This window comes from Labrus bergylta, chromosome 16, assembly GCF_963930695.1.
Source record: "Labrus bergylta chromosome 16, fLabBer1.1, whole genome shotgun sequence".
In the NCBI taxonomy this organism is placed as follows: domain Eukaryota; kingdom Metazoa; phylum Chordata; class Actinopteri; order Labriformes; family Labridae; genus Labrus; species Labrus bergylta.
Window position 1 is genome coordinate 13,195,823 of NC_089210.1, and position 21,984 is coordinate 13,217,806.

Here is a 21,984-nt window from a genome sequence, read left to right on the forward strand (position 1 = left end):
GTTTCTCCCTCTCCTTTTTTTGTCCTGCTTTTACCCAGCCTCACCTCACCCACATCCCTTTGATATTTACCCTCAGTGTAAAGTCAGCTGCTGAGTGAGTCCCTCTCAGCAAACAGAGCCTCCTCTGTGTCTGCAACCAGAGAGGACGACATTCCTCTGCCCAGGCCTCAAATAAAGACCCAAATTCTTGCAAAAATAATTCAGTTTCCCGCTGGGACTGCAAACCTATCCGCTGCTCCTGGGTATAGCTGCCTCTCTCAAGGTGGACAATCAGTGTCTTTGTAAAGCCAGGCTAATGCCAACAGCTAAACCCAAAGCAGGTCACTCTGCTAGCAGTCAGTCATGCTGCCTGAGCGGTGCAGATGCTCTGCCGTGCTGTGGGAACAGGATTATCGCTTGCAAACATCATTCTCTTTACAGCTGGAATACTAGACAAACTTTTGTTTTGCTGTTGGATTATGGATTTTCCGGATACTTATTTTCCAAATGGATTTAACAGCCAAACTAAAACATCACTTGGACTAAGAGAGAGCTTGACAACAATGAGTCTCCATCAAGTGGGAGGTAGGCCACAGTTATTTTTGTTTTCTGACCCAGATATACAACAAGCTGTCAAATTAGTCAAGCTGCATTGAGCTGCTAATTTTATATTGGCTACAGCATGCTAATGATTTAAGAAGAGGCTGACAATTTGACTGATCACCTCTGGGGGCAATAGTTCTTCAAATGTTTTAAACCATCAACAATCAAGAAGCAAAATGTCACAGTGACTCAGGGTATTTACGTTCCATCATGAGCTCTCAGAAAACAAGAATCTTTTTTTTTAGCTCTGAAAAGGGAATAACCTGCCACAGTGGCAGACAATTTATACCGTCCACAGGTACAAATTAAACAACACACTAACAACAAAAACATTTTTAAGGTGTTTTGTAACTCCTGTTTCCTAAATCAGTCACTGTACAACTGAAACTTAGGTAAAAAAGCTGCTTTAATTCAAGACACAAGGGGGTAATCAGCCAGTCACTCAGGGAATTAGGAAGGATTCAATGTTAGACCACTTAACATGCTTTATTTCAGCATTCAAAATAATTAAAAACATCTCAATTTATTATACATATACAAAATAGGTACAGATCCTTGTGTTGTTTTTCACTCAATGGTGTGTTTGTCTTCTCTCACAAACTCTTAACTGATGGCTGTTTCTTGTGCATTTTGAAAAAAAAAAAGAATCTCTTTGCGATTGCCAAATAAGAAACAAACTCCAAACAGATTTGTGGATGAAGGGGAGGAGAAGAATTTGTACGACAGAAAGGTGTTGGGGAGTTTGAAAACATCAAAACCAAATTCAGAGCATATGCTGCTCCGAGACAGAGCAAGTAATTGACCGCCAGCTCTACCAAGACTGCAAACAAGACAAGTTTGTCTCATCCTAGACTCCAAGAGTAAAAGATGTGGTTGACTTTTAGCACCAAGAGGGCCCTGCTACTTCAGAGTGACCTCAAAGAAAGAATAGCACCTTAAGTTTGAGCTGTTCCTGCTTCTGTTAAAAGTCAGTAAACGCCGACTACCCCACCAACCGCCACAACATCTACAGGCATCACTTCAAAAACACTGGGCCCCCACACCCCCCCCTTTTTTTTTTTTTACAAAATGAAATCCTTGCTTTTGTGAGGTAGCCAGAGGATTTTTTTTTTCTTTTCAAAAAAAGAGGTTTGAACCCATGTTTCTCTGCTGGTGGTTTTAATGTGACTTCTTTAAAAGAAAGGGTAAAACTGAAAGGAACAAACAGGAAAGCAACCACAACACAATCAAATCACAACAGCTACAACATCAGCGGATGAGGAGGAGGGAGTTGTCAGTGTTGTCTTAGAAGGTGGAAGGGATGGGCAGAACAACAGAGACAAACATGGCTGTCAGTTTCACCGTTTATTCATCAACACCGGAAACGTGTTACAAAGCAATTGGGTTCTGTCTGTTGGGACTGTCCTTTCATTCCTCTCACTGCAGTGGTGTATAAAAATACAAAAGTCACCTTTGTGTTTCTGTTGGTTTCTGTAAACTCCAGAAGGGCCTGGTTCGGCTGGTTGAAGAGGGGAAGTAAATTTTTACACTTTACAGAAGCATATATTATTTTCTTGTTGCCAGTGAAACAAAACGTCTTCTTTACAGGATCCTTGGTGTTGGTGATGATAAAAAAAACAAAAAAAAACAAAACAAGAGTCAGAAACAAAAAAAAAGTAGTGGTCCCGAACACGACAATGCAGACTCTGCCACATTGCCGCCATCTTGTTGAAGTGCAGGTTTCAGGCAAAAGTGGACCATTGGAACAACGGCCGAATGGAAACTCGTAGAATCACGAGCGGAGGGTCGATTTCAGAAAAATGGCAATAGAGAAACGTTTTGGTGGGGCTTCTTTTAGAGAGAGAGATGACTGCTAGGAAAAATAAAACACACACACACACACACAACAACAATTTCAAGTCCAGATTTCTCTTTTTACAAGAAACAGACAGGTCCAACTTCAAGGCCGAACTCTTGGTCTGGAGCACCAACATCCATAGGAGCGATATCAATGATGGGAAGGCGAGATGTTTTCGATGTCTTGTAGTCGATGACTGTCTTGCCCCATGTACCGGTGTGTGACTGAAGGGGAGAAAAGAAGAAAGGCGTATAAGTATCGACATTCTAAGTGATTCCTAGGAAATAAATGGGAAAAATCTCCATTTTAGCTTTTACGTTTGACCAAAGCAAATAAGGAGCAAGACTAGTTGCAATAGCTAGCATGCATTTTTGTTTTTGTCAACTGTGATTCTTAATTTGCTCTCTATCTGACTCACACGTGTTTGTGTACCACCAGGGAGGGAAAATATCTGTTGATTGGTGATCCCTGACCGTTAACTTCCAAGTAACTGGTTTCCCAGTTTTAACGGTTTAGCATTAAGCATTTAGCAACCTTTTAGTTGTCAATGGGACTTGTGGGAGAGAATCAACATAAGTTTTCTCACCGTGCATCCATCCTCCAGGACGCTGTAGGTGAAACGGCTGTTGCCCTCTGCTCTGATCTCGATCTCGTTGGAGCCCTGGAGGAGCAGGGACTTCTTGAGGTTGCCAGTGCTGGCGTCCATGTAGGCAACGCTGTTCTTGCAGTGGTAGGTGACATTCTGGGTAGCCTCAGTGGACATGAGACGCAGGAAGGTCATCTGGATGTTGACATCCTCGGGTTGAGAGCCCTCGCTACCGTACTCGAACTGTGGAGGCAAGAGGAGTGAGGACATTTTAGAGACTGGTAGAGATGGATTTAGATGCCGAACTGAACAAGAGAAGACCAAGTCAGGCTAAGAAAAAGGAGAGAGAAAGTGCTTCAATTATTTACCTGGAATCCGTCGGACATGGCCTCTCCGAACCAGACGTGCTTCTTCTCCTTGATGTTCTTGCTGACGTACCAGTTCTTCTTGGCAACCTCAGGCTGAGTTGGTGTTACGCAAGTCTCTCCGGTCTCCATGTTGCAGTAGACCTTGATGGCATCCTGAGTGCAGCCCTGGTCAGGGTCAATCCAGTACTGTCCTGAAGAGGGCAGAGTCAAGAGAGGCAAAGATCAGAAAAGTCTGGTATTTGTCTTCCAGTTTTCATCCGAAATGCTGCTATATACTGTTATGAACATGTTCCACCTCCTCTAAATCCCTTTACTCACCGCTCTTCCAGTCAGGATGGCACATCTTGAGGTCACGGCAGGTTCTGGCAGGGTTCTTGCGGGTTCCATCAGGGCTGCGGATCTGTTCGATCTGCTGGCTCAGGCTCTTCAGGGTGCTATCAACCTCCAGGTCGCGATCGCGGAGAACGTTAGCGTCATCAGCACGGAACATGCGGAAGGGATCAGGAGCCTTCTCCTGAGGCTGGGAGATGAAGCCAAGGTCGAATCCGCCACCAGGGGCACCGGGAGCTCCGGCGGGTCCAGGAGGTCCGGGAGGACCCTGGCAGATGAGAGAGGAAAGAGGAGGAAAAGAAGATGGAGGTTCATTTACTGTTGTCATAGGCTGATGTCATACATTTCCTCAGTGAGGCCCTCAAAGTGAGTCAGGAGATAAATGGATGTGTAGATAAACATTTAGTCAGACTCACAGCAGGTCCCATCTCTCCAGATCGTCCACGAGGTCCAGGGGGTCCAGTAGGTCCAGGAAGACCAGACATACCGTCCTTTCCAGGAGAACCAGCAGATCCAGAAGCTCCCTGCAGACATCATTAAGAAGAACTTTAAAGTCTCTGAATGCCACTCACTCCAAACACTTCAAGACCTTGGTAATATATAAATGCAAAACATTTTGAACTGCTTAAGGTTAGTTAACTCACTCTAGGTCCAGCGGGTCCAGCAGAACCGGCGGGTCCTGTCTCTCCAGAAGATCCCTGCATTGTTAAGAATAGATGTTAGGCTTTAAGTCTGTATATTGAATATGCTGTTTAATTTTAGGTATAACTTTAGAGTTACATACAGAAGGTCCAGGGGCTCCCTGCATTCCAGTGAAACCTCTGTGTCCCTTCATGCCTCTTTCTCCAGCCTCTCCAGACTCTCCCTTGTCTCCACGGAGACCAAGAGCTCCCTGAAAAGAGGATTAACTCGAGTGAGGGTGTTGGATTTATTTCCTCTGCAAGCATGGTTCATTTGATTTAAGTGGTCTCTCAAAAGAGGTGATGTTGTGACTTACAGCAGGGCCACGAGGTCCAGCAGGGCCAGCAGAGCCAGCGGGTCCAGCAGGTCCCTGAAAGAAAATTCCAAAAGTCAAATGTAAAATGTGGCGATGGCAAGGCAGGCTGCCTCAAAACAATCTATGCTCTCACCTACAGTAGCTCTAGTATCATCATCTGCGTTTTTGATTTCTTCAGGACAATTGTACTCACACTGAATAAAAATAAAAAGTCATGACACTCACAGTCTCTCCACGGTCTCCATTCTTTCCAGCGGGTCCGACAGGTCCGGGGGCACCAGAGGGTCCAGGGGCACCAGGGGCTCCAGATTGGCCAGACTCTCCACGTTCTCCCTGAAATGCAAAGACATTTTTTTTCACCTTTACTTGTCCTATTTTTAAGGGATTTGAAGGGTTACTGTAGTTAAAAAAGCTGAGATAAAACAAGCGTTGTTTGGAAATATATTTTTTACAAAAGTAACTTCACATGTAAAAAGGTTTAATGATTCATGCCACTTTTATCTTCACACAAAAAATACTTGCAGATGGTATAGCTGGCAGCTTTATTGGTGATTTTTTATATAATAGCTTTTCAGCTATTATACCACAACAAATGCTCAGTATCCAGAAGAAGTTACGAAGAAGGTAACATGCTGTTAGCTCAACTATCTTGCATGCTGGTCCTCCAAACGCTTGTGTCAGATCCTTAAAAAACCTTTCTGACTTTTCAAGATCTATTCTGCAGAAGAAGCAAGAGCTGCAATCTCTTATGTATCGAACTCTTAGGATTCCAAATCTACATCAGTTGTCAACCATTTCATTTGTGAATGCCTTGGCTCTTCTGCAATGGTGAGTTGGCAAAGATGTCATGTGAACTCACCTTGGGTCCAGCAGGTCCATCGCGACCAGATGATCCCTCGCTACCAGGGCTTCCCTAAAGAAAGAAGGTTGACTGATTAGGAAACACCTTCAGGGTTAACTGATATAGACTTTAGTGTATACAAATCAAAAAGAGAGCCTTAGTGTAAGGCTAAAATTGTTTCTATATACCTCACGTCCAACCTCGCCGGGGGCTCCAGCCATTCCAGGGGGTCCCATGGGTCCAGGAGGTCCGCGCTCACCACCGGGTCCAGAAGAACCTTGTTTTCCGACCTCACCCTGTGAATGACCCAGACACAGTCAGTCTATCATGGTTTGCTTAGTGTTGAAAGTTATTTCAACACTGATTTGAATTTTCTGGATTTTAACTGCTGTGTGCTTTACAACATCATAAATGTTGTTGAAGGCTTCTAGATTCTGGCTTCATTAAAGTCACTATCAAGTACACTTCATAGAGTAACACCAAGAACTTACAGAAGGTCCGGGCATGCCAGGGAAACCTCTCTCTCCTCTCTGTCCAGGCAGACCAACAATACCACGTTGTCCAGCAATACCTGAAGGTCCAGGCAGACCAGAGCTACCCTGTGGAGGGCAACAAGGAGAGTCAAAGAGAAAGTGCTTAGACATCAAGATGTAGGGTTACAGAAGCTGAAAAGGTCTGCAAGCAGTCATTTGTAATTTTGAATACTTTTTTGTCTATGATTTAGGGGTAAAATTGGTTAGTAAATATTTTGAAAACCAATCATTTAATGTGTTTTAAAATAAAACAGAAGGGGCAAATTTCACCAGCATTTTAATGCGTTCTGATAGTTTTGAATAAAAGATAACTTACAGGAGCACCATCAGCACCAGGGCCTCCCTTCTCTCCTGCAGGTCCTGGGGGTCCAGCAGCGCCCATCTCACCAGTGCGACCAGCAGGTCCAGTCTCACCACGGTTTCCTTTTAGTCCCTCCTTGCCAGAAGGTCCAGAGGGTCCGGGAGGTCCAGCGTTGCCCTATGAGAGGAATAAAACACTGCTTTAAACTATCCTGGACGTTTAGAGCTGTCCCAGGAACAGGAAGCGCTATTACAATATTAGAGAAAGCCTTACAGAGGGGCCGGGAGGTCCAACTCTGCCAGCAGCACCAGGGAAGCCAGTTGCACCCTGGGGAGACAAACAGAGATCAGTAAGCTGAATGTGTCTGGGATTTGGCAGTATTAAATCAATGTTAATGCAAAAGAGTGTGATTACTTACGGGAGGTCCACCAGGTCCGCGGGCTCCCTTACCGCCAGTGTTTCCAATGGGACCCTGAAAGGACACAATGTTGAGTAAAACATTGAAGTGGATAGTGGGTCGCAATATTGGAAATGCACACTAACTTTCAGTCTACCTAGCACGGACTAAGCTAAGACTGAGCTGGGCACAAGGCCTCCTGGCTAACAGCTTCAATGCAAAATGTACTCCCCATATAGTGTGTGTATAAAGACATTAGCTTTTTTGTACCATGCTGTTAAACATGTTTATTTTGTCTGTCAAAATACGCAATTCAATGTGAAACCTAATGGGGATTCATGGTTTTTTGAGCAAGCCTCAAGTTGACATTCAAGTGTAGTTTTTTTGCACTTCCGCATTTGCTTCATTTTTCAACAATGGATATTTTCCCACTTGGTCATTGAACATCTGAGAATCAGTGCCAGGTAATGTAGCTATTGAGAATGGCAGGCTGATGCTTTTTCAACACTCTTACTGTACAAGGTGTGAATGTGTTGGTTTACAAACCTGAGGTCCAGGGGCACCAGTAGGTCCAGCAGCGCCGGGGACACCAGCATCTCCCTTAGCACCATTATCTCCAGCCTCTCCCTTAGCTCCAGGCTGTCCATCAGCACCCTGTGGATAAAGAGTGAAAAAGAAAGAATCCTCAGTTCTATCTTGAAGCTATAAACAAAAGGAAAATAGTTGGTGAAAGAAGCTAGGACGTTTCTGAATACTCACAGGAGGTCCAGCGAATCCAGCGGGTCCAGATGGTCCGGACTCTCCACGCTCACCCTGAGAAAGTAAAAGGAAGAGTCAGCCAAGGATTGCAAAAAGTTCTTGAGAACTTTAAACTGAGGCTTCGTCTTCTGCGCCCTAAAGAACAAGACAGATTCTTACAGGGGCTCCGCGGGCTCCGGAAGGTCCAACAGCTCCTGGGGCGCCAGGCTCTCCTTTGTCTCCAGAGGCTCCAGCAGGTCCAGGAAGTCCAATAGGTCCAGTCAAACCACGGACACCATCCTTACCAGGAGCGCCATCAACACCCTTGCCTCCTTGGTCACCCTGTGATATAAGTTGGAGTCTGAGTTATACAAGTGGTGATCATACATCAGTCCCTGTAATATTTTGAGACTCCTGTGGGTGGTGCTGTTTGTTGTTCGTGAATAAAAATGAATTTGCAGTTGGTGTGATGGTGATGGCAATCTTTGTGCTAAACATGCTGTAAAGATACTGAAACTCACAATCCTGTAAGTGGTCTAAGAGTCATGCTTTGGTAATGTACATCACTGTAACAAGAGACACACAATTCTCTGTACTGCTAATGTTGGGAGTTATAGGAATATTGTTGTAACAACTCACTCTGTCTCCTCTCAGTCCTGGAAGACCACCGGCACCGCGCTCACCAGGCATTCCCTGCAGTCCAGGAGGACCCTGAGCTCCAGGAGCACCAGGGGCACCAGCATCACCCTGAGGAAAAGGAGAGCAAGAGGTTAAACATCAAATCAAGGACAACTTAACAGGAGATTGTTTCCCTTCATGGGGTTTACCTTAGCACCATCGTTTCCAGCAGATCCAGGGGATCCACGGGCACCAGCGGGTCCAAGAGCGCCAGGGGCACCACGCTCACCAGGGAATCCTCTGTCACCCTGAGACAAAGTAGTGTCAGAAGGTTAGGTAAGTCATAAGTCACGAAAAAGAATCATACTTGATCCCTCAAGATTATCTTGATAGGTATGATGACCACAAGTGACTTACTCTAGATCCAGCAGGTCCTGGGGCTCCAGCTTCACCGGGCACACCCTAAATAGAGAGAGAGGCAATTAATAGGTTCACTGATTATGAGGTATGAAAGTGATTCAGAAACACAGTTGATCATATCTTGGTCATTACCTGCTCTCCAGACTTTCCACTCTCACCAATGGCACCTTGGGGTCCGGGAAGACCCTGGAATCCAGGACCTCCAGCAGCTCCCTGCTCTCCTCTCTCACCAGCAGGACCCTATGGATGAGCAAGAGTAGAGCTGTTACAGCTAACAGAAAGTTACCAAAGGTAAGGCATTTTTGGAGTATGGCTTGCTGTTGAGATGATAATAGATTTTTTTTGTAATTTGTGGTAAGACACTATCAGGCCATTGAGGGATTCAGCTTGATGTGGGGTTTTTGTATTCAGTTTACTTACAGCAGGTCCAGAGGGGCCTGGAGCACCAACATCACCGTCCTTTCCAGCGGCACCCTGGGTAGATAGATTGCAGGCTTTTAGACACACAGGCTGTAGTTGTTATGCATTCAATTTCAACTTTAGAGTGCAGGACAACAAGAAGGCAGACTTTAAACAACTTACACCAGGGCCAGATGGTCCCATGACACCTCTCTCACCGGGCTTTCCACCCTCACCCTACACACAGGAGGAGAAAAGCACTTTAGCAAAATACGTGGAGACAATTTATTCGGCCTATTTCTAATTTCAAAATGTAGTGATGCTGTGTAGCAGTAGCGACGTTACTCACAGCAGCTCCTTTGGGTCCAGGGAATCCCATGACTCCAGGCTGGCCTCTGGCTCCAACAGGGCCAGGGGGTCCAGGGCGGCCATCTTGTCCAGAAGCTCCCTTTTATAAAACAATGGGTTAATGTTTAAATGAAGTTGTAGATTATAAGGAAAATATAATAATGTAAATAAACTTACAGCAGGTCCAGTCTTGCCATCAGGTCCAGGGCTGCCAGGGCTACCAGTCATACCCTACAGGTGAAAGTCAGTGATCAGAACAAGGCTCACACAGTAAACATTACAAAGTCAACAATGTTTCTGGCGATTATGTTTGGGCAGGATGCTCACCTTAGCTCCAGGCAGACCAGCCTCACCAGTGCGGCCAGACTCACCAGTGGAACCTTTAGGTCCAACAGCACCAGGGGCACCACGCTCACCATTGGCACCCTATGATGTTGGTAAAAAAAAGTGTCAAGACAAAAAGTGATTCAAATAAAATAATGAGTTTGATCAATAACTGATCTGAAGTATATCAAAGCTTGTAAGTGAAACAGAACCAAACAAAAAAGGTCCGTGCATTTGACTCACTTTGGCTCCAGCAGGGCCATCAGAGCCAGGGAATCCACGACCACCGGGGCCGCCCTGTAGAGAAAATCAACACATCTTGGTTAACTCTTTTAGCTCTAATCTAATCTAGCTTTAATCCTAATGCTAACATCTCCTGCAATACCCTAGTTCATTTAAACTTTTTCTGGCCTACAGGGGGCAACAAAGAACTGACTTACATGGTTTAAAAGAGCCAGATGAGTGTCAACTCAGTGCAACATTTATGGCTTATGCTATGGATAATTTAAAATATGGGTAGATAATATTTGTTTTAATAATGTCTTGAAACCAAGGAGGGAAGAACGTTTTACATGCATTAAAGTATGACTCATTTTAAGTTCAGACATAGCTGCCTTAGAATAAAAAGTGCCAATACAAATATTTTAAGGCAGCTTTATAAAGACTTGATTTAATTTCCTTAAAATGTCCACTCCACCTTTCCCCTGCTCATTCTTATTAGTATACAGTATAATATTGTGAAAACGAATTGAGTCGCATACTCTCTCTCCGGGAGCTCCACGGCCTCCTGCAGCACCAGGCTCTCCTCTTGCTCCTCTCTTGCCCTCCTCACCAGAAGGTCCTGGGGGTCCTTGAACTCCTGGGGCACCCTTGAGAACACACACGCAGACAGCATTAGAGACTGAGTGTGTGTGAATAAAGAGGGGTACTCTATGCTGAATGTGGTGAACTGCAACTTACCCCCTCTCCCTTGACACCGGCCTCTCCCTTTGCTCCTGGGGCACCAACTTCACCCTAAGTGGGGGGAAAATGAGGATAAACAACAACATGAACACCAAGAAACACAATTCACTGATCAAAGATAAGAGATCTACAAAAAATCCATAAAAAGCTAGAATAACAAACAAGATGTTGGTAGGAATAAAAAGGGAATTATTAGTTTTACTTTCATCAAATCTCTAAAAATGGACAGATTTCCTCAAATACTTGTTTTGCTTAGTTCAGTTACGTAGAGAGCTTTACTTACAGAGTTACCCTTGGCTCCTGGGGCACCAGCAGCACCCTGAGGTCCGGATGGTCCTCTTGGTCCGGGGAAACCAGGAGCTCCAGCAACTCCAGCAGCACCCTGCAGGGGGCAGCAGACAGCAACAAAACAGTCACATCACGCTGCAAAGCCAGTTCTGAGTAATTGCGGTGCGAATGAATATGTCCCAGCTTGTACACTGGGCTGCTTTGTCAGTTTCTCATCCTTTTGAGACAGGGATTCAAACCCTCGACCTTGATAAACATGTTATGAGAGATACTCACAGGCAGACCCTTAGCTCCAGCAGCTCCATCAATACCAGGGTTTCCCTGAAAGAGAAGAAGGAAAAAGATGTCAACTTATTTTGTTGGTATCTCATCTAATCTTTTCTTGGGATCTCAGCAAATACTTGAGGAGTCTTTTATAGGAAATGATCATGTGTCCTTACAGAAGGTCCAGAGGGGCCAGCAGGTCCTGGGTTACCAGGCTCACCACGGGATCCAGAGGGGCCCTCGGATCCACGAGCACCCTGAGCTCCGGCGTCTCCCTATTCAGAGGGGAATAAAAGGACAGGATTCACTGAGTGTGACCAAATCTAATCGTGAACAAACTAAGATGTGAAGAGATTGAAGATTTGTAGCAGGGGCGGACAAAGAGGAATGTATTTTGAATTAAATGGGGTTGAAAATGATTACAAATCCATCTGGTGGTGTTTGAAAGAGAATAGGACAGCTTTCAAAATGCTCTTGGAATCAATTCCGATGCAAAGCAGCCAACAAGTACTCGACATTTTTTTTAAACTAATAACACACATCATCGTTTTATTGTAAGGTAAACTAATTCTAGTATAGTTTTGAGCAGTTGCAAATCTTAAATGAGAAATTAAATGTAGAAAAAATGTGTCCAGATATGAGCAAACTTTCCATTGCTGCTTTATTGTACTACTGAGGGTGAAAGGTCCATCAAAAATGAAAGAATCCTGATTTAGGCCTGCAACTTTTTAGATGTTATAAGAGGTTACCATGTTTTGGATCTAAACTAAAGGGCAGTTTTGTGTTTTTTTTCAGGAAAGTTAGATCCCTGACTTCAATATGATTACTACAACTCGTAGAGAGTAGCGTGGGGAAGAAGAAATGGACATTGAAAAAAGACCAGTGTTTCAGTATTTTGGATGGTTGTGGTGGATGATGTTGCAGTACCTTGGCTCCAGGGCCACCAGGGAATCCAGGGGGTCCAGCAGGGCCAGTAGGACCCTTAAAAGAAACAATAAGACAAATAAATTTAGACCAACGTACCAGATCCACAAAAACAGTATCATCACAGCTATCAGAGAATGTCAAAACTGCATCTCATAAAACGATCACAGATACTTTATTTAAGCTTCAGCGAATTAAAAACTTACAGGAGGTCCAGCAGAGCCAGCAGCACCATCGTTACCACGAGCTCCCTGCAGCGTATACAAAAACAAGATTGGTTTATCCGTTCAGCAATTAAATTGTGGGTGTGTGTGTTTTTGGGTTTGAGTGTGAACTCACAGCAGCTCCAGAAGCACCAGTGCGACCTCTCTCACCAGGCAAACCACGGGGTCCCTGAGACATAGAAATCAAGAGTTAGTTAGTCAGATACATTATTTTAATCATTTGGAAGGCAAGGTAAATCCAAAATGTTAAAGTCATGGTAAATATGGAGAAGAGGATGCTTGATTACTCACCATAGCACCGGGGGTACCGTTCTCACCAGAAGATCCAGTCTCTCCCTAAACAAACATGAAAATACAGACAGGTGTTAAGAATAACTTCAGCAACATTTAAAATGAATTTCACTAGCCAACATTGCTGCTTCTAGTCAGTGTGCTGCAACATGTATGATTATGGCCAATGTGAGCAAATATGGCTGCTATTAGCCAATACCTAGCCCTCATATCTCCTATTAGCTACTACTAACCAGTGTGTAGACGACTCTAGCCAATGTGTAGCCAACATGGCTGCTACAAGCCAGTGTGTCGCCTTAACTAGCCAATGTGTAGCCAACATGGCTGTTAGAAGCAGATGTGTTGCCAACATGGCTGCTTTAGCCCATGGGAAGCCAGTGTGGCTGCTATTAGCTAACATGCAGCATATATTGCTGCTGCTACAACTGCTACAATGGCTGCTACCACTGTTTTTTGTGACTCTGCTATGACCGAATTATTTCCAGGGCCAGTCTGCCAATGTTACACAAACTGTATTGTCTGTTTACTAGTCATTGTTACAACATTTGTTTAAAAAAAAAAACATGGGCATGTATGAAGCAGAACATATCTGAAGGAGAAATGCCATGGGATGCTTTTTCAATACAGGAGCCCAATTGAGCCAATTTTAGGGAAAAGGTCAGGATAACTTATCTACTGCTGCCACCAATTTTATCATGTTTTTTTTTTTATCTGTGTCTTATCTGTGTCTCTATTGTACTTATTGTACTTGGGTGTTCAAAATAGATATTTCTTTTACACTGTGATTGAGCATGAGAGAGTGAGATAAAAAAAAAGACATTCACCTTGGGACCAGCTGGGCCACCGTCTCCCTTAGCACCATCCAGACCGCTGAATCCCTACAGAGAAAGACAAAACACAAAGAAGTTAACCAAATTGCCTTTATATGATTCATCTGTTTTCATCCACATGAGGCGATGTTAGCTCTGACTCACTCTGTGTCCCTTGATGCCGGGCAGTCCAGGGGTTCCGGGGAAACCGCGAGCTCCCTGGGGGAAAGATAAGAGATAGGAGACAGAATTCATTATCACAACTCAGGTGGTTTTTTTAAACATGAAATCCCTGAGAATTACAAAGCTATTGCAATTTACCTGAGGACCGGAAGGTCCAGTCTCACCACCGCGTCCAGGTTTGCCAGACTCACCCTAGGAAAAAGAAGAGAAAGGAATCATTAGAGGGATAAAGTCATTCTTGAATCCAAACTGATAGAATTTATAGATGGTGAATATGATCACATTCAGGCTGTCCTACTTACATCCTCTCCATTCTTTCCAGGGGCTCCAGCAGCACCACGGGGACCCATGGGACCCTGTAGAGAAAGACATAATTAAAAGGTAAGAAAGGCAACAGACTCCTATGGTAGTGTGTATTTGTGTCCATGTTGCTAATACTCACAGCAGATCCGGGCTCTCCAGACTCACCAGGGGGACCAGTGAATCCCTGAGGTCCCTGTAGGGAGAAATAAACACCATCAACACTCCACTTAAACCGACATTAAAACATGGGTCAAGTTATTGTAACACAGGCATGATCTAACCGCTGGTGAATAGTGAGGGTATCTTTGTTTCATGGCTTCTTTCAGCTCACTCGGGTGGGAACTGCTGCAGAATTTGTAATGCAGTTGTGATTACAAAAACCAAACACTATCTCTCTCTTAATTTGACAGTACTCTCCTTACATTATTTTTAAGCAAATCATTCTTTTTGTATTTTGAATTACTATCATATAGCTAGAACACCATCAAAGACCTATTTGTGCCCTCTTGTTTATCCTTTACAGTAGCTTAAACCATTGAATGATGCTGTGGTGCTTACACACTCTTAGCAAGAAGGATGTTGGGCAGAGTAAAAGGGCTGTCAAGACACTATTTGCTCCTGTCAATGTTCAGCCTGTGTGAGCTCAAGTGTGCTCAGATGAAAAAGCAAATTGTTGTTTTTACAAGTGTCCATCCTTTTTCAGTTGTACTGTGAAGATGGAAGGTGTAATAAGTGTGAGATAGTTTGAGCCTTTACGCCAACTCTCTGAGTGCAGTAATGACCTACAGTACTGATGTTAGGATGATGTATGAAAGACTTTTTCTTTCTCTGCCCTTTCTTCCTTCATCCTCCAAGCTCCAAATACACGCCACACTGAGTTAAGAAAGGAGGAATTGTTGTACTTACACTAGCACCAGGAGATCCAGGGGGTCCACGGGGTCCCATTGGGCCCTGTCAATCAAACATGGCAAGGTCAGATACTGCATCAGTATGATTGCCTGTGGTTTTAAAGTGCTTGTGTGTTTGTGTGCGTTTATGTGCCTGTGTCTTACCATAGGTCCAGGAACAGGCATGGCAGGGGATTTGTCATCATAGCCACCAGACATCTGAGGGGAGAAGTTCTAGAAAAAAAGCAAACAGAAATGTAAATACCATAACCTGTCTGATATGTGTAAACAAATATAGTTTTTAAACAAAGTATATTTTAATGCATTCTGACCCATTGACACACCAAGCTCCCGATTCATTTCTTTAGATACATTAGCTACAGATTTGATGAATTTAAAACAAATTAGTAAAAAAAAGAAGTAATAAATTATTTTGGGCATCCCAGCCAATGAGTTTTGATCTCATCACCTGAGCTGAGTTTCACCAGGAGTTGTGAAGCTAAATGAAATCTCTCCGGAGCCTACTGTTGTTGTGTGACCACAAAAACTACATAAACCATATGCTAGATCTAGCTTTGCTATCGGTGGTGAGCTAAATCTAGTTTAAACTCTTTTATGAGATTCTGTCAGCAACCTTCAATATGTTGTGATCATTAAATCTCTTACATTAACATGCTAAACTATAGTCAGAGTCCACAGGAGGAATATTTTGGAACTGCTGTGCAGATTTGGAATGAAAGTCATGAGCAAAGTAAATCACACCATGCTCCATGCTAAAACAGTGTGTGATCAGGTCGAGGTTCTTTACACTATGAGATAGCATTTCATCTCACAAACATTACAGAGCACTAACCAGACATGCTGTTTTTGTAAGGTGTCCTAAGATAACTATTGTTTTCATTTAGCACTACATTGATAGCATTGATTGACTGGTTAGCATTGATTGATTAGCATATGTGTTGATGATAAATTGTACCTGCAAATATTGTTTTGAAATGTGGACAGCAGTTATAGCATGGTTGTAGTCATCAACATAATTAACTAGGATATGTTGGTATGTCCTGATAGCTTAGCTTAGTGAATTGGCTTGTCAGTCGATGGTAAAATCTAAATAAGAACACGTATATTATCTGGAGAATTTAAGCTATTCTGTATCCTGAACTACAGGAAGGAGTAAATTAAAAATGGATTAAAGTTGATGGTTAACTTTAAAATTGTGCTTAATGAGATGGTTCATCTTTGGAGGTTTTATTATTAAATAAGAAGAATAAATAAGTGTTTGGGCATACTGGATAAAGTCTTTGCATTCTTTGCATGCTAAATATACTGATTCTCTATCTTATCCACTGAGCATCTAACCAGATGCTGATCTGACCTACTGACCCAGACTGACAAACAAACTCCCATTCAGAGCCTTGAATCTTAAGACAGAACTATAGTCTGTGAGAGAGTACTGGATTTCAGTTTCCAATTCCAGCACTTCTTTGATTTTGATATAAGGAAAAACTATTTTGGGCTTGATGGATTGTTTTTGGCTGTTTTTCTAATCTTAATGATTCTAAAAAGCGCAGAAGAAGACATCGCAGTTACAGACTTTAAAAAGTTGATATAAGGCCACAACTCAGTCTTTTTTATGAGCTTCATGTGTGAGCCTTGAGACTTTTATTTTCTGCCCTGGTTGGCTTAGATTTGGACAATTTAAGCTAAATACATAAAAACTAAATTTTCCACAAAACTTACTCCACCAAGGCCAGGGGGTCCAGGGGGGCCGGCAGGTCCAGTCATACCAGGCTGGCCGGGGATACCATCGTTACCAGGAGGACCAGGAAGACCCTGTAGATAGGGGGAAAGACAGAGGAAGATGGACAAGATGGGGGGGTCAGCCTTATGTGATACAATGGATTCAGAACGCCAATGCAAATGAAAACACAGCAACCACTTTGTCACTGACTGTTTGAACCCTTGTTACATCATCAGTGCAGGTTCTTGTTTATAATATCTCAGTTCCTATGTGTGTCCTCGCTTGTCCCTATAGTGACCATGAGGTGTAAGGGTACAGGAAATGGGTAAAAAAAACTACATGTAATGAATTACATCACCAGCAAAACCTTAAAATAACAAGATTGGAATAAATTCTGCACTGAAAAATACAAAAGATTGTGGATATAATATCATAATTATTTAAAATTGCTGAATTGAACAACTAATTATGACAAAAATCAAATCTATGTCAGGGTCAGTAAATTATTGAATTACTTACATTTGATCAGAGATTTTCTCAATTTGCACAAACAGGTCCTCAACACTTAACAGTAAAACTAAAGACAAATCACATCCATCTACTTTTAAAGTTGACTGAATGCATCAGTTTTGTTGACATAATGTTACAGTATATTACTCAGTTTGAAACTTTGATGTACAATACTACAATTGTTTCATTTCAAAGAAGGAACCTTTCCCTAATTGTCTCCAACTTTTCTTCAACTAAGCAAATTTTTCACTTTCCTGCTCCAAACATTTTCACCCACAGGCTGCATGTTTCAACCTGACCTCAGTCTGATTTCAGTTAATAATGAACCCTTTCTAAGCAAATGATGAGCTTTACTTCTCTCTGCTGATTCATAAAATCTTTAAAACAAGTGATAGTGAATTTATACATCAGTGGAAGTGACAAAGTACAAAGAAAAGTTTTGAATACTATACTTCTGTTACTGGGTCATTACACACATCTGTGCTTTATGGTAAGTCTAAAGGAGAAAATTTGAATTCAAAATCAAATTTTATAAATGATCATAACATAATGATCATGATTTATAAATAATCATAACAAAAGCTGAGTATAAGATTATCTTGTTGCCATTTTGACAGGCTGCTGTTCAAACACAATTCAACACTTCTTACATTTTCCACACAAAGATTCTGAACATGTGACAGGACTAGTGAATCTGAATCATGTTTCCACATGTGCCCTAATTTAAACATGTCAGTGAAGCTGCTTGAACTCCATCTTAAAAGACAGTGAACACACCACCTGACCCAAGATTTCTCTAGAATGATAGTATGACCTTACCCTGTCTCCCTTAGGTCCACGCTCTCCCTTGGGTCCCTGTGATAAAAAAAAAAGAAAAGTTTCTTAGTGTTTGAGTACATTTCATTATTCAAACAATGTATGAGAATGTGATTGAAATGATTACTGATGCTAATGATCTGATCAAAAAATGGGTTTAATTGTGTCAGATTTTGTTGACAAATAAACAACATCTACTGATTAAAAAAATAGAATTTAACACCTGATCATCATATTTCTAAATCTTCTTTCCAGTTATGTTTAATTATCAATAAATAGGTCAATATATACATCTAACAGAGCAAACAAATACCCCTTTGTTCCTTTTAATTACGTTTGTAATGTCTATTGCTTGTTTGTTGATGGTCAGGATGAATGTATTGTATAGGAGAGGCATACGATAATATTGATTAATAAAACACTAAAGAAGAATGATGTGAATGAGGGTTGATGAATGATCAATATTTACCTCAACCTGAGGCCCAGTCAAGCCTGCAGAGAGAGAGAGAGAGAGAGAGGACACAGACAGATATTGAATTAAATACACAATAACAAGGTTACAAAAAGTATTTCATATGAAGTTTGGGGCTGAAATTATGGGAGAATTCACCGTTTAGAAAAGACTATAGCAGGAGAGGTAGTTCTCATAAGGACGGAAATGCAGATAGATGCCATAGTTACAGAGTGTGAGAGTTTGTGATGCATTGAGTCATGTAGGTGAAGTGAGAAAAGTGTGTTAGACAGACCGGAAGTGATGAAAGTTTTCGAGTTTACTTTTTTTCAGAGAGAAACAAAATGACAAATTAAAAACGCTGCATTTGTTTTGTGATAAAACAGAGAGAGAGAAATGAAAAACGAATGGACTAGAAAGAAGGAACAGGAGATAGTTGAGGCACCATACCGTCGTCGGGGCAGATGGGGCAGCACTCGTCGTGGGGGATGACGGGGTTGGGGCAGTCAGCCGTGTCTTCGCAGATGACCTCATCGCACATCACCGTGCCGCTGTCGCACACGCAGATTTGGCATGGCTCTGGTTTCCACACATCCCGGTCCGCAAACACCTGGCCGTCCAAGGTGCAGCTTCCGCCTGTACCTGAGGGGGAGGGAGGGAGGGGGGCAAAGGGAGAGACAGGTGAGACACTGAGGCACAAAAGCCCAAACACACGCAAAAGTTTGAAAACTTGAAGTTGACGTTTGCTTAAAAATGAACACTGGAGAAAGAAAAGAAACATGAAGATAAAGATAAGATAAATCATTTGGAGTAAAAATAATTATTGGGCCGCATAAAGCATTTCATTAACATATTCCACAGTATCTGTAATATAGGTTTAATACCAGTGAGGTTTAAAAATATGACGTAACCTGATCATTATGTATCCTCAAGGGAATATGACATGAACTAAAATTTAAAATTAAAGTTAAAATAATCAAAATTAAGGACTAATTTTAGGCTATAGTCTCTCTTAGCTTCAATCTGCACGAGCTTTTGTTTTTGTTAAATACGCCGAGCTTTTGTTTCATAACAGTGACACAGTTCAAACAAACTATGATCAGGAACAGAAAAGGTGTTTCAACAGTTAGAGACGTAAATTAGTCACAGGGGACAGATGGACAGGAAGTGGCCTTTAAGTGGCAACCGAAAGAAGCTGAGGTGACAGAGAGGTCACCGACGGATTGCGTCCGGACGCATGTTCCATCACAGTTACGCACAGATCGCGTCTCCTGGTAGGCCTCATTTAATCTCTTTAACCTCCATATATAAATAAAAGAAACTCAGCGTTCCTATCTGCTCTAACCCAAAAGTTAAATTTTCCGACTTGAGCTGCATCACAGCTGTGAGTTCCTCAGCAAACCCCAAAGTGGGGCTCCTTTCAGAGGCTTATAAATCTCCCAGCATGCCAGAGTGTTGAGCTCAGAGGGGAAAGCAGCAGCGCTGCAGACCATCGACTTGGCAGCTGCGGGTGGAAACAGCCCGCATATGTTTGTAATTAGAGGTAACCAAAAAGAGTGGAAAAGAAGAAAAGGAAGAGGAGGAGGAGGAGGGAAAGGGAGGCGGTGAAAGGGGACGTGGCGTGGATGCAGATGCGGAGATGAGCCTCGGGGTGGCGCTGTGAGACCACTCAAAGGGTCAATAAACATCTGCTTTGGATAGGAAGAGAGGCAAGCAGACAGCTGAGTCCTTTCCAGACTAGAGGAACATCTGGAAAAACTGAATTTCAGTCTCTTGGTGCTTGTTTTCAGGGTTGAGCTGATTTTCTTTGTCTTCTTACAGGAAGAAAACGTTTGTTTTTAAGCAACCACAGAGGCCTTTGTTCCATTTTGTATCATACACTGTGAGTTCTCTGTCTGTGCTACATACTTTTAAACACATCTGAGCTGCAGTTAAAAGGAAAAAAAAAGCTAGCTCAAGTCTGAAGAGGTCAAATGTTTCCAGCAGACAAGACTATGCCTGCTGCCTCCCCCTCCCTCTGTTTTCCTCCCAGTGTGACTCCCTCTCTCACCTGGCCAACTCAACACTTGGCTTGAGGCGGTGAATTTCTGTGCCACATCAATCAGGCCTGTGAAGCACTTTCCCTGTCTGCCTCGTGTCTAGCTGAAGAAAGCAGCGATCTTTGCTGAAGCCCTTTTCTTTTGGCCTCCATTCTTACTTCCAGAAATCTGGAGTTTACCTCCTTTTTCAGGCCCACATCAAGCTTCTAAAGGATGGGGTTCAGGCAGTTCACCTAAGTTTGTTAAACTGATGACATGCAATGAAAGGACAAATAATCAACTTTTGGTATTAAAATGAGGTTATTCATGCATTTCTGCTAGTCTACACTTTGAGCCCTTGCCTAGAGGAAAGCTTAGAAAACCTGCAGCAACTCACTCAGGGGGAGGCGGGGGGAGATTGACACTAACAACCCCAAGAGGAGAGGTGGAGAGCGAGGCCTTCTTTGGATGCCCAATGCATTAAGCACACACTGTACAGTCTAAACTACAAACTGATCTATTGCTCGGTTTATCAATGTAGCTTTGCATCTAAGTTGAGATAAAGGAGGCACAAGCATCAAAGTTCTTATCTCTAGTTCAAACATTTTCCTTTCTTCTCTTTCTAAGATCTCAGCAGTCGTCCAGCCATGAAGAGAAAATCCACTTTCAAAAACCAGTGAGAAAAAAAAAACAAAAAAAGGGGGTTGAGAAGCTCCAGTAAACAATGGTGAAACTTACGGTCGTCCTCGCCCTGCGCCCTGACCAGGAGCACCACTGCGCCGAGCAGCAGCGCCCGCCGCAAATCCACAAAGCTGAACATATCTAGATGCCACTAGACATGTAGACTCTTTGAGGCAAGAGAGGAAAAAAGTTGGGGATGTTTTCTCTTTCTGCTACACTCCACTCATACACGGGTGTTTGGGGCAGGGTCCGCTTGTCTGTTCACAATCCTCCTGACCCCAGCAGAAAACTCCCTACTGCCTACACAAACTTTCCACCAGGGTTTTTATATGGGAGCTGGAAGAACTGGGAGGTGCTGGGGACCGGACTGAGTGGGGACGCACCCTCATTATCCAGCTGCTGCCGCTCACGTTTAGGGAAGACAAGAATGGACCCCTCCTTCAAAGAGAGAAAAAAACAGAAGAAAAGAAGAAGGAAAATCAGCAGGTCCCTCCTTCCATAATTCCACAGCAGAAGGGTTGGAGTTTGGATCAGAGCAGAAAGGGGGGCTGAGGAAACCTGATCTTGAGGAGCATCGGAGGGTCGGAGGAGGATCTCCTCCTACAGCAGCCATGGGTTTTAATCCAGATTTTTACTATACTCTAGTCTACTTCCTGACTCACTTTGATTTCAGTAGATTATTAGAAAACTTGAAGATGCAATTTTTCAGTTTTAGGTTTTCAAAAACATTTCTAGATCTTGACTCGGTTTTGTTCTCATACTTGTGTCTGACAAGATTTAGTCCGCATACAGTTTGTTCTAGGTTTTGTTGCAGCTAAGTACTTCAACTTCTTTTGAAGTGGTTGTAGATTTTCTGATTGCTGTTTTAGGTTTCCTGAGGTTTTCCTGGGTTTAAGGTATCTGAGCGTTAATGTGCAGAACATGGCTGTAGGCTCAATAGTGTTTGTTCTACTTCATAGGTCTAGCTCAGCTTGTGTTTTTGTTTCTGTTCCTGAATTACTAAAGATAATTT

General features: G+C 42.9%; 1 protein-coding gene across 1 annotated transcript; it reads right to left on the bottom strand.

Moving 5' to 3' along the window:
• Positions 1 to 2,293: 2,293 nt before the first annotated feature.
• col1a1a (collagen, type I, alpha 1a) lies at positions 2,294 to 21,275 on the bottom strand. The gene is made up of 49 exons (XM_065964245.1): positions 21,030 to 21,275; positions 18,724 to 18,915; positions 18,292 to 18,314; positions 17,826 to 17,861; positions 16,496 to 16,588; positions 14,921 to 14,989; positions 14,775 to 14,819; positions 14,008 to 14,061; positions 13,868 to 13,921; positions 13,704 to 13,757; positions 13,548 to 13,601; positions 13,398 to 13,451; positions 12,574 to 12,618; positions 12,398 to 12,451; positions 12,265 to 12,309; positions 12,062 to 12,115; positions 11,311 to 11,409; positions 11,147 to 11,191; positions 10,866 to 10,964; positions 10,580 to 10,633; positions 10,381 to 10,488; positions 9,863 to 9,916; positions 9,623 to 9,721; positions 9,473 to 9,526; positions 9,297 to 9,395; positions 9,131 to 9,184; positions 8,969 to 9,022; positions 8,681 to 8,788; positions 8,546 to 8,590; positions 8,338 to 8,436; positions 8,150 to 8,257; positions 7,691 to 7,852; positions 7,532 to 7,585; positions 7,319 to 7,426; positions 6,794 to 6,847; positions 6,649 to 6,702; positions 6,391 to 6,552; positions 6,033 to 6,140; positions 5,730 to 5,837; positions 5,560 to 5,613; positions 4,926 to 5,033; positions 4,701 to 4,754; positions 4,488 to 4,595; positions 4,348 to 4,401; positions 4,120 to 4,227; positions 3,692 to 3,971; positions 3,374 to 3,564; positions 3,006 to 3,248; positions 2,294 to 2,643 (listed from the first exon to the last, which is right to left on the bottom strand). The coding sequence occupies exons 1-49, from the start codon at positions 21,109 to 21,111 to the stop codon at positions 2,497 to 2,499; spliced, it is 4,344 nt and encodes a 1,447-aa protein (XP_065820317.1). The 5' UTR covers positions 21,112 to 21,275; the 3' UTR covers positions 2,294 to 2,496.
• Positions 21,276 to 21,984: the final 709 nt, after the last annotated feature.